Source organism: Triturus cristatus, chromosome 3_2 (assembly GCF_964204655.1).
Source record: "Triturus cristatus chromosome 3_2, aTriCri1.1, whole genome shotgun sequence".
Classification (NCBI taxonomy): Eukaryota; Metazoa; Chordata; class Amphibia; order Caudata; family Salamandridae; genus Triturus; species Triturus cristatus.
Window position 1 is genome coordinate 496,459,807 of NC_140584.1, and position 15,725 is coordinate 496,475,531.

The 15,725-nt window shown below is 43.2% G+C and overlaps 1 protein-coding gene and 1 pseudogene across 6 annotated transcripts in view; one reads left to right on the forward strand and one right to left on the reverse strand.

The window, feature by feature from the left end:
* The window catches only part of SBF2 (SET binding factor 2), a 2,080,461-nt gene that overhangs the window by 1,190,981 nt on the left and 873,755 nt on the right, over positions 1-15,725 (reverse strand). For all 6 annotated transcript variants that reach the window (XM_085648170.1, XM_085648169.1, XM_085648168.1 and 3 more), the window contains exons 8-9: positions 9,068-9,176; positions 5,515-5,628 (exon numbers count right to left, since the gene is read on the reverse strand). In XM_085648170.1, coding sequence (XP_085504296.1) covers positions 5,515-5,628; positions 9,068-9,176 — 223 coding nt within the window. The remainder of the gene's footprint in view (positions 1-5,514; positions 5,629-9,067; positions 9,177-15,725) is intronic.
* LOC146857608 (NALCN channel auxiliary factor 1 pseudogene) lies at positions 1,796-2,575 on the forward strand (annotated as a pseudogene).

Sequence of the window (15,725 nt, forward strand, 5' to 3'; positions counted from 1 at the left end):
ACTCTTTTACAGCATACACACTGCAGTATTTGTACAGATCAGATCTGCTGAGCTTATTGGGTGCACGACGCAGTTTTGCAGAATTCCCTCAATATAATCAGGCATGGTAGGAAACCAGAATACACACTTGTTTATTCATGAACTTTCATTTCAAACAATGTGGAATCTGTAGAACTCTTTTGCATGTTCAGATCCTGAGTTATTAATATCTTCCATTGTGGAAATATATAGATGGCGCAAAACAGTAAAAGGTAATTAGTGAACACCAACGTTCATCATAAGTGTGAACAAAACAAAATTAATACGGCAGGTGCGTTTTGGCTCCACGCTTTCAACTGTATTTATGTGTGTGTGTGTGTGTGTGTGTGTGTGTGTGTGTGTGTGTGTGTGTGTGTATATATATATTTACACACACATTTATCTCATGATCTGAACAGTAGACAACTTGTATTTTGAAAATAACTTACCAACATAAAATGATTCGGTATTGTGAAATGTAGAACTCTTTCAAAAATGCTAATTACCCTACTCGCCTCACAGTATTCAAGATGACAAAAGGACAGCCCAGATAAAAGTCAGCAGGAGAAAGTCAAACTCTATTTAAAACAAGCATTTTTAATGCAATAGGTCTCGCATTTGCGAAAGTTTGAGCTATTGGCATTGTAAATGACAGTGCCTTTTATTTATGCGTTTGAAAACCCGTAAGCTGTGCGTAAACAAGCACTTTGTACTTATAGTCCATGCTTATGAGAAGCAAGGCTGGCAGTCTCTTTTACTGCCAGCCTTCCTTCTTGTAAGCAAGGACTATACGTTCAAAGTGCGTGTTTATGCACCGCTTGCAGGTTTTAAAAACAAATGAATGAAAGGCATTGTCATTTACAATGCCAATAGCTCCAACTCTAGCAAATGCGAGACCTATTGCATTGCAAATGCTTGTTTTCTTTCTTATGCTGGGCTTCAAAACACTAACACTAAGGGGCACCAGAGACCTGGGCTGCAGCAGGGAAATACACCAGTAACCAGTTGCTGCAGAAGTGAACTCATAACTTATACGAGGGAAAGGCACTCAGAAAATAACAGCGTGAAGGAGTAGCGACGGATTCAGTGGTAACCCTAACAATGGTACCATAAAACACAAGAACTTCTAGAAATCTTCCCCTTTTGTGGCACACGTGCTGCAGAAGGGAAAAAAGAGCATAAATGCAGGTTTTTGTATGGGAAATATTGCAGATGTTTGAGTGGGTGAATGCATGCTCCCAAGGTCCGAGGCTGGTTCATCTGCACATCCCGTTGCTTTGGTCATCGCTTTTTAGGGACTGTGGTGGTCAGAGGAACCCTAAATTTGCGGGTGCTAAGAGGCATAGCTGAAGCACGTGAGCGTGAATAAAACGCGCTAGCACACGGTTTCCTGGTCTGCGTTGGGGTTTTAATGAAGACTGGAGTTGCCCACCGTCCCTGTCGCTGCCTGTCCCCGCACTCCATTAGCGCATGCCGGGGGACCCTCTCTGTTCCTCGACGTTCCACCGCACTATGTAAATGGGGGGATTTCAAGGAAACGCTGGCATGATGAGGCAGCTGACGTGTTTGTCCGCGATCCCCCACCCTCCCCCTCAAGCATGAGGCAGAGCCGCCAGGGCAGAGAGCGCTCGGTTCCGGGAATGACGCAGAAGAGGCAGATCCCCCCAAAAAGAGTTTCAGGACAAAGATGGCGGCCACCTAGATCCGGACCAATGAATATTGTGGAGCCATTGGGAGCAGCGTAGCCCTGGCGGCGGAGTCGGCCAGGTCCTAAAATATGAGCAGGGGTGCCTGGATGTGTCGGCAGCACGATGACGGCCTGAGGATCTGTTTCGCACCCTAGGAAAACGAGAACCCCTTCACTGATTCAGAGAGGGCGCAGAAATGGCGCCTCTCGCTGGCCTCCCTGCTCTTCTTCACTGTCCTGCTATCTGATCACCTGTGGTTCTGCGCCGAAGCCAACCTGACGAGGACCCAGGAGCAGGGGCCCCTGGTCGCGATGGGTGGCAGCTCCCCCTGCACCTGCGGCTGCCCACCTCCCCCACCCACCCCAGCTCCTCCTCGCAGAGGAACCATTCCAGAGGCAAAAAGGATATTTTTCTAAGAAATGTTACCAAACCTGTGTGTCAGCTAGAACACTCTGATTACCCCCTTAGCCCGTATTCTGATAAGTGCTTCAGAGTGGATGATGCGGACTATGTCTGTAGGACCTTGAACGAGCGGCCTGCCAGGAAGGCCACCCGCCTGGAACTAACCGATTTTTACCTTTCCTTTTGTAATTCCTACACACTTTCAGATCTATACACCGGGCTCTCGAACCTGGACACTTTTAACTGCAGCGGGGATGTGGTCCAGGATGGGGATGGTCTCGGATGCAGGCAGTGCGTCCAGGCGTACCAGGTCTACGACCAACATGCTCAGGAGAAATTCGTCGAGTTCGAGCTTTTGCCTACAGAAGTATATGCAATTGGACGAGTATTCAGTGAAATCGTGTTCGGAAGACTGCAAGGTAGGGGGCCTCAGTGTGGCTGCCCGGCCCTGGGTGCAGATTGTGTAACCAGGGGTGGTCAGAACTTGCAAAAGTCACCACGCTCTCTGTGCCTCGGAGAGGTAGCACGCAATGCGCGTCGGTGGCTTATTTATGAAACGTGCTGTCTAAGGCTGTGTTTCTATGCAGTTTTATAGAAAGGCAGGGTTAGGGATTGCATGCTAATGAGGTGCATCTGTTGTGGAGATGCAGCAGTGGTGTGCAACCTTTTCATGTTTGGTTGGTGACGTGCATGTGCAGAATCTCCAGTCCGGGTGGGCGGGGCCTAAGGGAGACAGGGCGGACACCAACCCCGCTTCCAAAGAACCCGGATAGAAAAGCAAAGACTATAGATCTCGCCAAGGCGAAGCAGCGCATGCGCTGCAACGCAGGCGAGACCTAAAAAGGGACCATTGGAGGTGGAGTTCTAAAATAGGTTAATACATAGTTTTTTATGCTCTTAACATCCAGCTCTGAATCTACATATGCTCCACGGCTCAAAGTTACTGGTATTCCAATCAAATCAAGAGGTTGGGTACAAAAAGGATAATGAAACACGTCAACAGTGAGACACAGGAAGTGAAGGGGTTTTCTCTCCTTGTAACACACAAAGGAATCGAACACACACCAGGATCTTTTGCACAATACAGAAGCATCCCACTCCAGAAGGAAGAAGAGGCTAAAGGAGGAAACAGCAGAAACACCTCTGAAGAACTATGATTTGCTGTGTGAAATTATGTTGATTTAAAAAGTGCATTATTAAACACAGGCCTGGGTGGGTTTAACCACCAGCTGCTATTCCCACTGTTTTAAACACCACACGCCATATATTTTCGATCCTTGGATCTGTGAGTACTATTCCTTGGGATTGGTTCACCATTGCAAGCTGCTGATCATTTTAGTGCATCCAGCGCAAGGCCAGAAACGTATCTTGGGAGAAAATACTGCTATCAATAATTCCGTAAATAAGATCCACTCATGCAAGACTATCACATTAACTAATCTAACCAGTTTCTCCCTTTCCACTTTTTATGTTATTCAATGTTTTGACTTTTATTTCTAACAGCTAAAATAGAATACAGATATCTGTCCCATTTGTGAGACCTACATATAAGATTAAAATTCATTTGAAGAAATCCAACATTTAGATTTGCTATTTAAACTTCATTACAATGATTGTGCCCCCCTTTGTCAGTCAAATGTAATGCTAGTTAAGGTACAGTGCACTTACCGTAAGCTCATATAACCACTACCCGAAACTAAGCACTGTATTGCTGTATTCTTAATACTATATTTTCATATTAAAAAGACCACATTTACTACTATCTACATCAGAGCACAGTAAAGCATTTCTACTATTCTGTTACCTATTTGCCACATTCAGAGCTCACTGGATTTTTATTTGTTGCTCACCGATGTTATGATTTGAGAAGCCATAACGAGTTGAAACTGCGCACAAGTGTATAAATTATTCTCACCAACTGCACCATATGACATCTTATTTGCTCATTTAAACTTTCACATCAAAGAAACCACTTGTCCTTGAAACTGTACTTTAGAATTAGGCTCAGCTAAGAACTAGATTTGAGTTGGTCTTACATTTATGTTAATTAGTTAATAGAAATTGTTTAGTTATAAAATCAACCCCAGAGCCAATAGCTCAAGTAAAGAATTGTCTGAGAGTAGTAAAAATAAAAGCATATTTCCACAATTTTCAGTCCTATTTCATCTGTGCTCACCTTGGTAATTTCTGAGTGTAGCGAGGATGGATGTCCTGCTAAAGAAATATTCTGGGATAGAACGTACCCAAGACCCAAGTACGTTTTTGCATGCAAAATAATATGGCGACCATGCATAGATTTGCTCAAGATGTACAGCGCTGCATAAAGAGTATGTCAAGAACATGGCCCACACAAATGGAAATTACTTTTGGATACCTGATAATTATCTTTGATGGTTGCTCTTGGATCACAGATTGTAGATTGAATGTTGTGAGAGAGTGTGTATGGCTTTGCCTATATTTCTAAAATACACATACTCGATTGTATTGCATCTTATCAATTTGCTTTCTGATGAAGCCTTACTGTTGGGGCCAGTTGAGAAAGCCTGAAAACCTACTACACATACGTTGTTTTTTTATTAGTCTGATACATTTAGGGGCTCATTAAGATATCGGGCGGCTCAATCCGCCCGCAGAAATCCACCGCCCGCATATGAATTCCCCCCCGCCACATTACCATGGCTGGGGGGACCCTGGCGGAGGGGAAGACCATCCGCCGGTTTTCCGCCGGTAAGCAATCCGCCCGATTGCCTACCGGGAGGAAAAGCAGTTAATATGGTGGCGGTGTCTGGTAGACACCGCCATCCATATTAGTATGCAGGCGGGGTGCTGCCCTTCTGTGGCGGCAACGCTGCCACGGAAAGGCAGGCGGTTTTTGCCATTGGGGGCCCGTAACGGGCCCCCAGGGATTCTGGGGGGTGGGTGGTGCACATGAGGGGTACCTGTGGTACCCCCCCTGCCTTTCAATGAACAACATGGCAGGCACCGTGCCGGTCACGTTGTGCATTGAAACGCACAACCTGCCTTTGTGGCATTGCTGCGGGCGGTGCCCTCTGCAACGCCCGCCAGAATGTTGCAGATGCGCCATGAGCCCGCCAGTGTGGCGGGCACATCCTAATCGGGAGTGCGGGACCGCTGCACCCTCAGCGGGCGGCCCCTTTTCCCGAGGGTATTGCGGGCGGACAAAGTCCGCCCACCATACTAATGGACCCCATAGTTTCTAGTACACTTTTTTCAACATTTGGTTGAAGAAACTTAAGTTACCTATCTGTACTAATTAGGACATGACTCCTCTTTTATGTAATTGAACCTATTATGCAGGTGTATCATAGCAATAAACACAAATGTCACCCAATCATTTTCTATACTTAGCATCAGGAAGAGAACAGCACGATGATGATTGACGTACAAGTGAAAGAGCTGTTTGCGTCTGATGAAGAAGGGGTTCCGGGAGGTTAGACAGGTGTATGCATTCTGGTATTTTAACGGTGCCTCCATCCAAGTCTGCAATAATAACATCTAACTGAAAAAGACAAATCAAATACATCATTAAATGAATGAACATCATGGAACAAAAATGACAAGCAGTACGTACTTTTGTCTAAAACCTCATTGTTTATTTTCATCATGGTAAACAAAAAGCTAGAAAAATAACCTTCATGACCGTTTATGCATTGCTTGTATGGAGACATCATGCTAAAAGCAAGCATAGTAAAATCATTCCCACTGTGCTCTGAAATACAGTTTTTTTAAGTGAAGCATTTAAAATCCGGCCATTTTAGCAAACAAATGTATTTCAATTAAAGACACACAGTTCTACAATATAAAATAAAGCACAGATTAACATACAGAAATTCAGTAATATGTGGCATATATAATCGTATAAAATCTAAAAGGAGGAAAATCATAGAATTTGTGAGAAAATCACTTTTTTCACTACCATTTTTTGCTGACTGGCATTGTTGGTATTTCAGCTCTGCACACTAGGGCACTGCTGACCAGTGTCCAGAGTAAGAGCTCAGACCACTTAACAGATCGTAAAAAATTACTAACCCTCTCTTGGAATATTCAACATTACAGTAGACCATAGTACACGGCGCAAAAAAATAAACTAATGGCATTGATAGCTAAATGTCACCTGTGGATTGCAGCATGTGTTGTGCCATCCACTAGAATGACAAAGAAAACATGGGCTATTTGTGTAATACTGACTGGCAAAGCTTCTAAAAGTGGAGGCCACCAATCAAAAGAACAATTTCTTACAGAAAAGAACCCTACTTAAAAAAATTAAATAAATCAGCCCTAAGTAGGCTTTGTACCCAACAAAGTATGGTTTCTAGTGATATATGCTGGTATTTAGTGTTGGCACATACCTAGAGTGACTATCCTCCAAAAGCTATTTTCACTTGAAGGTGTGTGAGTGGCTGTATGAGTGAGTGGCTGGCTGTGGGAGTAGCTGCATGGGTGAGTGAGTGGCTCTGTGAGTAGTTTGGGTGAGTGGCTGTACGGGTCAGCCGAAATATAAATCCCATAGGATATAATGGGATTTATAGTTCGGCGGACGGGAAATCCGTCACTGTTGTAGCAGAGTAACCCATCTGGCAACATCTAAATCAGGCCCTAAGTCAGGTCTGTGACCGGAAAGACCCATGTGTGGTACTCTATATCTCCATCATCATCAGTCTGAAATTGCACCTATGCCCTGCCAACTGTAGAGAGTAACTTATGATTGACGCTTTACATTTCTTGCTGCCTAAAATGTAAAAAAAAAAAAAAGCATCTCTCCAGTTCCCCTTATGCAATTTAGTCATTTTGGTGTATTTTTCCAATTAACATTCTCTCTATTAATAAAATTAGATGTATGATTTTTATTGTGTTGTGACGTTTTAATAGTTTTGGTACTGCTGAATACTTGGCAAACGTTTTCTTAACTTACGCCTGTCTGAATAGTGCCATAGTTACCAGGGATTGAGCCCAGATTAATTTACTGTGGTTTTTTTTGGCGCCAACAGGATTTTAGACCGGTTACTTGTGAAAAACTCATATCCTCCCCAACTGCTAACCCTTTTTACAACAGAATTTTAATACTGCATATAAAAAGAACACAGACAACTCTGACACAAGTGACAAAATACTGACATGAATTATCAGACAAAAATATTTATATAAACACCGGCCCTTAGCATGAACAGACACACTCCTATCCTACTTTATCATACAAAGCTAAGAAGTATTTCCAAATTTGATTAGAGATCTCGTCATTTGTCTTCATATTATATTTTCAATGAATCAAAGTGTCAACATTGACAAAAATTAGTAATAAGTCAATAACTGTGAGCAGCATTTCCATTTACAGTTGAAATTATCTTAGAGTCCCTATTGGAGTCAGAGTTTCTTTATTGCCCATTTTCAATCCAATACAATGTTGAACATTATCACCAATACTGTTTTAATATCCAAATTGCGCTCTAAATAAAATATTTCTGTGATATCATTACATCACCATCTAATTTTCAGGTACTCCAGCAACATCACGTTGACGCTAACAGGTCCCATTGTCTTAACCCCTTCGATGCTGCGCAGATTCCGCCGCTGTGCTGGCGGAATCTTGCGCGGGCGTGGTCATGACGGAATGGTTCCGTCATGAGCACAGCTCAACCGTGGGTCATGACGGAACCATTCCGTCATGAGCACCGAAGGGGTTAATAAGAGAGTTATGTTGACATTTAGGGTGATCAACATTTTCAAAATTGGACTCTGCACAAATAGTTATGATGCTTACACTAATTTAGGTGGTATTACCGTAGACTGTCTTCAATTGTTGGTCACAGAAACACATTTCCATTTCCAATTCTCATTTAGTTTTGATCATTTTCAAAGTTTTAGATTGCCGTTTATTATTTTCTTGTTGATGATTGAGACTTAGCTTTTGTTTCAGTTTCATATGCTATACATTTAACAGTATCATTGAAGGATTACTCACAAAGGCCCTTTAGGGTTTCTGTAATCCTAAATCACTAAACATATTGAAGTCTGTTCAGTGCTACATTTAATATATGTTGTGATAGGCTATGGCAAGGGGGAATTAATTGTGGTGGTAGTCAAATATGTACAAACACCTTTCTACAACAAGTAGATGAGCACAGATTTTCAGAAAGATGCATATCTATGAAAAACGTGTTTTGCACAGAACCTCAGAGTTTCACTGGAAACAATTATCCATCCAACACAATTGTTTCAATTTTCATTGCTTGGCCTACTTTCCATCTGGCAATCCCGATTTAGCATTTAATGTACTAATCTTTGGATTAGCAATGCAAATATTTTAACATTTGTTTAATTAAGAGCATCAACTCACTTTAAGGACATTTACTGGTAGTTTTCATATATTGATCACCATTGTGGAGCTATATCTTACCATATAGTGATCAGACCAGAAATACATGATCTAAAGCGATCTGCTGCAGCACAAAATTTATATGAAACCAAATAAAATAAGAAAACCACACCATGAGATTCTGATTAGAGTCGTAGCTCAGTGTGCGAGATTTATTATTACGTAAAAATGAAACAAGAGGGAAAAATAAGGTAAGAGGTGCTGTGCTGGAAGGAATGGCTCTAGATTTACCAGCAACTCTAACATATTCTTAAAAACATACTCCTCCCACTCCCCTATTGATGAACACAATGTTAAATCTCCCATCAAAGTACACTGTTCCACACTTTCCCAATTTGGTAAGCTGAATATAAAGGCATACACATATAAATGCATACATTAATTGTTGTGATTCTTGCAAGTTTCCATACAGAATACCTCATATTAGAAAAGGTTGAGTGACAGTTCTACCACCAGTGTTCATTTTAAGTCTGCTACTTGTGATAATATTGTTTTGAAAACTAAATTTACAAAAAAGTTATGCCATCACTGCAAATAAAGCTACTATAATTTGGCATCTTCTTACCAATTCTTGAATCTCAGTGGAAAACATGGAATGTACGCCGATGATGAAAGAAGTCGGAGAACTCAAAACTTCCAACAATTGTGCAGGGAGAATTGGAATGTAAGGGTAGCTAGGAAAGAATAAAAAGAATGAATGTTGCTTACACTGCTTTCAATTACCATTGTGCCTTTCTTTCACATGCCTAAGGAAATAGTACTTACCTTTCCTAATTTCTTCATTATATAACCTCACATGAATAACTCCCTTGAGTGAGAGAACTACAGAAGTAGTGGAAAAAGATTAAAAAGTAAAGATAATCCTAAACATGAATATACCGCATACACAACATTGTCAAACTCAAAAATGGTCTCATAGTTTAAGACAAAGTTCTGGATCACAACTCAACTTCAAAATGTATAGTAAAAAAAGATACAACTAGATAAAAGAAACTAGAGGTCAATTTTGATTAGTGAAGCAAAGAAAGAAATTATTTATTCTCACAATGTAAACAAGTGCCAAGTAGTGCTTCCCATGATCTGAAACGGTGATAGGCTCCCAGCCATATATTAATGAGTCCTTCTCAGGACCTTCCTCCATGCCACATACTCTGCAATGACTATTCCCTTTCCTCTGAACATTTTTCTCTTAATACTACTTTGAATTCTTGCGAGTCTACATGTCCAGTTCATGGAGAGGACAGGAAAAAAACGACTGCAATTTTTTTTTTTTAACTCAATCGAGAGTTTCTTTTTTTTTTTTAGGACAGCTCTGAGATTTGATTGGCAACATGCAATTCCTTTCTTTCTTTCTCTCAGAGAATCACAGTTGTCAGTGCATTTGTAGAGTCTAGACTGGATTTCTGCAATTAAATCTATGTGGGTTTGCCCCAAGAAAGACCACCTAACTACACAAGATTCAAAACTCTACAGTGAGACTCATTTTCCATCTTCCCAAGATTGATGGTGTCCCCTGTATCTCAAAAAGTTACATTGACTCCATGTCTCAGACGGCTTCAATTTAAAGCAGCATACATGGCTTACAAGGTATACAATAAAAACAGCCCCTCTTTCCTACCCATGAAATGTGTTGGGTATGCATCCTTTCAAGCACTACGGTCTCATTATGAAGCCATCTTCACTTGTTAAAGAAACTTATAACAAGAAAAATGTTGAATAGTCTTTAGAGTGGGACCATATGATTTATGGAATAGTATTTCTTTGTCCACACCATCTAAAACAATCTTGCTCAGATTTAGGGAAAGGCTAAAATATGACCATTCTCGCCATAATGTGTTTCCATCTGGTCTACTTTTTTTTGTCTCCTCACTTTTTAAAACTTAATTTTGTCCTCCGTAATAGCGCCAATAGACTCTAGTTGCAGGAACCCACAACTTTATAAATGTCGTGAATAAAATAGAAGTAAAAAGCAGGACGTGTTTTTGTCTAAATTACTTCTTTTGACAGCTTTCCATAACATCATTACAGATTACACATGAATTCACCTCAATAAGGCAATAATTTGACATTATATGTCACTGAGTAACATGAATCCATAAATTCCCAGTTTACCTCCCTCATTAACTCTAAAGGAAGAACACACTTTCGAAACTGACCATGTGTAAATGACAACAAGATAAAAGATAGGTTCATTAGGTCTACTGCCACTTTTCACGTTTCAATAGTCGTAAATAGAGAAAGACCATCTGGACTAACATCCATATCTTTACGAAGGCAGAACCTCGTCACAGGAACCATTATGTACGCTTATAAGTGCACATGTCAGTTTAGCCCGACATCTTGGGCCGGCCCAACAGTCATGTGCACTTAAATTTCTCCAACCCAGATGTATTTCACAGCAAGGTGGAGAAACGGCACAGACTCCCTGTACCTGAGTGAGCGCAGACCAGCCTGCTCAGGCCAATCCCAGTGCTTCTCTCATGCTTGCCATAGCATGAGAGCAGCCTCGGGATTGCGTGGGCGGCTGGCAGAGGAGTACCGAGGCGGGTGGCAGAGGACCACCGAGATGGGTGGCAGAGAAGCACCAAGGCAGGTGGAAGAGTTAGGTAAGTCTTTTTAATTTTTTTTGTTTAACCCCGGCACTCCCAAATTATATGGCAGCAGCTGCCACTGGATTAGCACTCACACAAGCTTTCCAACCTAGATTTCTGGAGACTATGTCACTTTTCAAAGGTGCTTCATCATTGTCTGGGCTGACAATGAAGGTAAAAAGAGTCTCTGTGGACTCTTTCAAACTATCATTCCCAGACAGCATAGAATTCAAATGCTGGTTGCCCTACAAAGAACAGCCATCATTCCCACCATAGCTTCTATTTGGGACCAGGCGGGAGAGAGAGTGAGAGAGAGTGAGAGATAGGGAGAGAGTGAGAAAGAGAGAGAGAGAGAGAGAGAGAGAGAGAGAGAGAGAGAGAGAGAGAGAGAGAGAGAGAGAGAGAGAGAGAGAGAGAGAGAGAGAGAGAGCGAGAAAGCTCGAAGATGATAGGAAATTACAGACTCAACAAGGTTTCTTTCTGAAAGGAGGGCAAATACAAGCAGATAGTTAGATGTGAATATGGGATCTAGCAAAGGCTTTTAATCAGATGTTTGAGCCAAGCATTTTTTTTGCCAGGGAAGACTTTAAGAAAACCTCAGAATACTGGCTGTCAGAATTGGGGCAAATGTAAGTTTGCACAACTATGGCAATAGTGAGGTTGCACAAACTGAGAACCTATTGCAATCCCTTAAAGAGCTTAAGATTTTCCCCGCAGGGTTAGGTTTCTGAACTGTAGTGAGTACATATATAGTAGGCAATGACAATAGAAGTATATTGAACTTATTTCAAAGTAATTTGTGTAGTTTACAGGAGACTTACGAAGTATGTGTTCTACGATGTACTCAACTTTTTCTATTAGGCAGTACTAAATTTAAATATGATTTAGGACTGTTAGAAGCCTGATTAATCGTGAATGCAAAGTTGTTTGCTTTTGGCCCAGTATATGGCAACTCAGTAACAAATTTGGAGTGTCTTGCAACTGAGTTGGTCGGAAGGGAGGAGGCATTTCTTCTATTTTCTCTGATCCTATTACGTGTCTTGTGCCATTCAACCGTTGAGAACCTTCTCATAGAGATAGCCTTTCTGACTGGAGAAATCGTGTCAGTGTGCTCTGAGATTGCAGGTTTGAGATCTTGTTAAATACAGAACGACTGTTAATGACCAGTAGGTCAGAATTCTTGTGATCTGCTATGATACCTTTGGATGGAAAGAAAACAAGATCTGGGGGGTGTTATGAGTATAACACCGGATCTTGCATGCCTATGTTGGCAAATAAAAGTGATCCGGTCATATGATCAGAAGAATGGCACATGGTGAAGGAAGGACACAAAGGCAGAGGATTTGAGAGTGGCCAGAGTGGTCAGTAGGAGCGTGAATAAACAGGAAACGGAGGGGCTGTGAATCTATAAGATCCTTGCCAGTGGGTGGCGTGGCCAGGCAAGATGACAGGCTAGATGTGTTTCGCCTAAAATTGTTCTGCAGCATCAGGTGTATTAAGGCTATCCCAATGCTACTGCACAAAGAGAGGAGACAACCACAGGGGTAGTGAGCCCACTCCAGTGGTTCGAAAACCTGGATCTCTAATGTTGCTGCTGCCAAGTTGGCAGCTTTCTTTCACATCTTAAAGATGGCATCACAACCCTGAGGAGTCGACCAGACAGCACTGGTGCTGATCTTGCTGCCTATGGGGGTGTGAGGATAAGTTGAGGGGGGAGGGTCCTTTGTGCAGGATCCCCAAACACAGGTTTGTGGATCCTACCTAACCATTCCCTCAAACAGGGGCGAAGAAAGAGGGGTGTCTTACATCTGACAGAGGACTCAGGACTTGAGAAACCAGAAGCCGCAAACAACAGGAGCACTGCTGGCACAGCAAACTGAGAACTAGGCTGGGGTGGCTTTCATCAACTTCTACCTCCCTGCCCTGCCTCGCCTCTATTGGAGGCTGCTCACTGCTCATATGCGGCAGGGTGGCAATTAAGATAGCTGGCGGTACAGACAAAAACATTGAACTGCAAGGGCACGATCGCCGGAAAGACTGGGAGACACAATAGACAGGTGATGCATGTGAGGGCGGTTAGGGGAGAGCACTGTATATCATAACATGGAGCAGGAAGAAGTTCGGAAAACCTCTGAAAATGTATAAAATCTAACCTTATATGCGTATGAAGAGGGTGGACCTTGCATACCTCCGAGAAACTCCTTTAAGTAGACCTGAGGGTACTATTCTGAGTAAAAGATGGAGTTGTCATTTTTATTATACAACATACACAGCTTATGTCAGAAGGACAGCATATTATTATTATTGACTTTGTAAAGTGTGCGATTACCCTAGGGTGTTCTGGCAATAAGTTAAGTTGTTTAACTTTGCTTATCAAATATAAAAAACGAATGGAGTGAAGGAAAATATTAAATGACTAGTTACAAATATTTGATAAAAAGGTACGTTTTTAAAAGCTTGCAAACTTTTAAAGCATTCTTTCTGAGCGTATTTTGATCAGCAGGTTGTTCCATGCCTGTGCTGTAATCACCGAGAAGGCGCGTCCTCCCAGTCTATCCCCCAGTCTATATCGTCGATACTTGGGTATGGTGAACCGATAAGCAGAGGCAGTGCTAAGCAACAGAAATGCTTTTTAAACATACCAGAGACGTAAGTAGGGTGGGCTGCTGGATAGAAGGTCTGGTGATACATGCACAGGGCCTTAACTCAGCATCTTTCTGAACTGGGAGCCAGCGTAACTTCTGAAGGTAAGTAGAACATTGTCCAATTTTCGAATCCCAAATATCAGTGTAGCCACCACATTTTGAATTAATTGTAATGCTTGTAAAAGATAGGCGAGAAGACTGGCATATAGTAACAGTAGATTAGTACTCCACACTTTACTCTGAAGGCATGACAGCTGCTGGTGCAAACCACTTTGTGAGCCAAGCTGAGTGAGAAGACACAAACCCTAGAATACAGAGATGTACTGGACCCCTTTTTAACAACTGAGGCCATTAGGTCAAAGACAAAAGACTTGGAATCAGGAAAGACTCCTGGCAGTGATAGCTTGCCATTCGAGTTTTACTTACCCTGTGGTGCAACACTAGCCATGAAGCTTCACGCCATGTGTATGGCATCCTGTGAAGCAGTGAGCAGCCATCCTCAACTAAGGAAGCCCTAATAGTGGTATGTTGCTCAAAGTCAATCAAGACCTAGTGGCCTCATATAGACTATACACACTTCTTAATACATACTGTAAGATATTAGGCAAATTATTGGCCAATAGGATCTCTCCCTCCTATCTGACCTAGTAAACCCAGAGCAGCCCAGGTTCATACTGAAAAGGAGTAAAGCTGTGAAAGTTAGAAGACTGTTTCATGAGATGAAGGTTGCTGGTGGGATATTGGTAATCCCAAGGTGGTGCCCATAGATATGAAGAAGGCCTTCAATTTATTGAATTGGGAGTATTTGTTTGCCACACTGCAGGTGATTGGCTTTGGCCTAGAGGCCATGGCCTGGATAAAGCTGCTGGATGCCACTCCCCCGGCCAGGGTGTGATGGGTAATGTAATCTCAAAACCCTTTAAGACTGAACTTGGCGCTACCCTCGCGCCCTCCGGCAATCATCCTGTCCTAAATCCTGGTTTTCATGCACGGAATCCTGCAGATGAGACACAGCTGTGGCGATTGACGTTGTCCGGGCCGAGATCGCCCACCGGGGACCGAAGTTGTGCATGGCGGAAGATTGCGGCCTACCTCCGAAGGATGCCTGGGGCTTGCGTTGGCAGGATGCCCGGCCACTAATTGAACAACAGCGGCCTCGGGAGGTGTGAACTGACGGACTGATGCCGCTGCACTTTCACTTTCGCTTTCTCGCCTCTTTGTTTGCGCTGGGTTGGGAGCGCTTCATGCGGATCCGCTGTTGTCTGGAAGACCTCCACTCGATCCTGACTGGCTGCTAAAGTCCGAAGTTGACGCTGCTTCCTCTAGCTGAGTGAGGGACATCTATTTGCGACTGCCCGTCCTGCGGCTCGGGATGTCGACCAAATCGGAGGCAGACAGGTCGAAGTCCAAGACTACCAGGCGGGGAGGCTATACCCAATCCAATAATATGGATCGTTATGCCCAGCAGAAAGGGTCACCTGGTGGATCGGGACAGTCGCTGGAGGCACAGAAGGCCGATTCGCCCCCAGCCTCGGAGTTATCATTGCAGGATATCAAGGAGGCGATAGATGGGATGCAAACATCGATCGGGCGACAGTTTGAGGCCCTGGCGCACAAGGTGGACACAATCTTGGTGGATGTCAACTTGATTCGCGCGGACCTGGGCAAAACCAATGAGAGGGTCAAGTCCCTGGACCTCAAGACTACTGGCCTTGCGGACGATGTCTCGGAACTCCAGGCTGAGGTTCGTAAGTTACGAACCGCGAATGACCTCTCCGCCCGCCGGCTTGAAGACTTTGAAGGTCGGGCCCGGCGCAACAATGTGCGCCTTATTGGGGTCCCGGAAACCTCAGAGGAGCACTCCGTGGATTTACTTGTCGAGGACTTGGTGGTAAATCATCTTGCGCCTAAGGGCCTCGGCAGGTTTTTTGCAGTGGAGCGGGCTCACCGAGTGCCTGGCGGACGGCCTAAGGTGGGAGCCCCCCCG